The following is a 2500-nucleotide window of genomic DNA, read 5'->3' on the forward strand; positions in this document are numbered from 1 at the left end:
CCACTCACTCACCCACTCACTCACTCACTCACCCACTCACTCACTCACTCACTCACCCACTCACCCACTCACTCACTCACCTACTCACACACTCACTCACCCACTCACCCACTCTCTCACCCACCAACTCACTCACCCACCCACCCACTCACCCACTCACCCACCCACTCACCCACTCACTCACCCACTCACCCACTCACTCACTCACCCACCCACTCACTCACCCACTCACCCACTCACTCACCCACTCACTCACCCACTCACCCACTCACCCACTCACTCACTCACCCACTCACCCACTCACACACTCACCTACTCACACACTCACTCACCCACTCACCCACTCTCTCACCCACCAACTCACTCACTCACCCACTCACTCACTCACCCACTCACTCACTCACCCACTCACCCACTCACTCACTCACCTACTCACACACTCACTCACCCACTCACCCACTCACCCACTCACTCACCCACTCACTCACTCACTCACCCACTCACTCACTCACTCACCCACTCACCCACTCACTCACTCACCTACTCACACACTCACTCACCCACTCACCCACTCTCTCACCCACCAACTCACTCACCCACCCACCCACTCACCCACTCACCCACCCACTCACCCACTCACTCACCCACTCACCCACTCACTCACCCACCCACTCACTCACCCACTCACCCACTCACTCACCCACTCACTCACTCACCCACCCACTCACTCACCCACTCACCCACTCACCCACTCACTCACCTATTGTTGTTGCAGGCATTATGTGGTGGTTGTTGTTGTGCTGGTTGTTGTTGTTGTGCTTGTTGTGGTGGTGGTGTTTGTTGTTGTGATTCACGTGGTGGTGTTTGTTGTTGTTGTGCTGGTTGTTGTTGACTGTGTTTGTTGTGGTGGTGGTGTTTGTTGTTGTTGTGGTGGTTGTTGATTGTTGTTGTTGTTGTTGTTGCAGGCATCACCACCACACGCCATCTCTGCTTCTCCGACGGTGACAATGTGGAGGCTTCATTCACTAAAAGCGGCAGCATCAACGAGCTGAGAGCTCCGGCTAGGTGATGGTGGGTGGGTGGGTGGGTGAGTGGGTGGGTGAGTGAGTGGGTGGGTGAGTGGGTGGGTGAGTGGGTGGGTGGGTGAGTGAGTGGGTGGGTGGGTGAGTGGGTGGGTGAGTGGGTGGGTGAGTGAGTGGGTGGGTGAGTGAGTGAGTGGGTGGGTGGGTGGGTGGGTGAGTGGGTGGGTGGGTGAGTGGGTGGGTGAGTGAGTGGGTGGGTGAGTGGGTGGGTGAGTGGGTGGGTGGGTGAGTGAGTGGGTGGGTGGGTGAGTGGGTGGGTGAGTGGGTGGGTGGGTGAGTGAGTGGGTGGGTGAGTGAGTGAGTGGGTGGGTGGGTGGGTGAGTGGGTGGGTGGGTGAGTGGGTGGGTGAGTGAGTGGGTGGGTGAGTGAGTGGGTGGGTGAGTGGGTGGGTGAGTGAGTGAGTGGGTGAGTGGGTGGGTGAGTGGGTGGGTGGGTGGGTGAGTGGGTGGGTGGGTGAGTGGGTGGGTGGGTGAGTGGGTGAGTGAGTGGGTGAGTGGGTGGGTGGGTGGGTGAGTGGGTGGGTGAGTGAGTGGGTGAGTGGGTGAGTGGGTGGGTGAGTGGGTGGGTGGGTGGGTTGGTGAGTGGGTGGGTGGGTGGGTGGGTGAGTGGGTGGGTGAGTGGGTGGGTGAGTGGGTGGGTGGGTGAGTGAGTGAGTGAGTGGGTGAGTGGGTGGGTGAGTGGGTGGGTGAGTGGGTGGGTGAGTGGGTGGGTGAGTGGGTGGGTGAGTGAGTGGGTGAGTGGGTGGGTGGGTGGGTGAGTGAGTGAGTGGGTGGGTGAGTGGGTGGGTGAGTGGGTGGGTGAGTGGGTGGGTGGGTGGGTGAGTGAGTGGGTGAGTGGGTGGGTGGGTGGGTGGGTGAGTGGGTGAGTGGGTGGGTGGGTGGGTGGGTGAGTGGGTGGGTGGGTGGGTGGGTGAGTGGGTGGGTGGGTGAGTGGGTGGGTGGGTGGGTGGGTGAGTGGGTGGGTGGGTGGGATGGGATACTACAACTTCAGGGTGGACTGGTGAGTGGGTGAGTGGGTGGGTGAGTGGGTGGGTGAGTGGGTGAGTGGGTGGGTGAGTGGGTGAGTGGGTGGGTGAGTGGGTGGGTGGCTGAGTGGGTGGGTGGGTGGGTGAGTGGGTGGGTGGGTGAGTGAGTGAGTGGGTGAGTGGGTGAGTGAGTGGTTGGGTGGGTGAGTGAGTGGGTGGGTGGGTGAGTGAGTGGGTGAGTGAGTAGGTGAGTGGGTGGGTGAGTGAGTGGTTGGGTGGGTGGGTGAGTGAGTGAGTGAGTGGGTGAGTGAGTGGTTGGGTGGGTGGGTGGGTGAGTGAGTGAGTGGTTGGGTGGGTGGGTGGGTGAGTGAGTGGTTGGGTGGGTGGGTGGGGTGGGGGGGGGTGGGTGAGTGAGTGAGTGAGTGGGTGAGTGAGTGGTTGGGTGGGTGGGTGG

General features: G+C 60.9%; 1 protein-coding gene across 2 annotated transcripts in view; it reads left to right on the top strand.

Moving 5' to 3' along the window:
- The window catches only part of RAD9A (RAD9 checkpoint clamp component A), a 45720-nt gene that overhangs the window by 15593 nt on the left and 27627 nt on the right, over positions 1-2500 (top strand). For both annotated transcript variants that reach the window (XM_078885630.1, XM_078885631.1), the window contains exon 5: positions 966-1065. In XM_078885630.1, coding sequence (XP_078741756.1) covers positions 966-1065 — 100 coding nt within the window. The remainder of the gene's footprint in view (positions 1-965; positions 1066-2500) is intronic.

Source organism: Lampetra fluviatilis, unplaced genomic scaffold (genome assembly GCF_964198595.1).
Source record: "Lampetra fluviatilis unplaced genomic scaffold, kcLamFluv1.1 SCAFFOLD_308, whole genome shotgun sequence".
In the NCBI taxonomy this organism is placed as follows: domain Eukaryota; kingdom Metazoa; phylum Chordata; class Hyperoartia; order Petromyzontiformes; family Petromyzontidae; genus Lampetra; species Lampetra fluviatilis.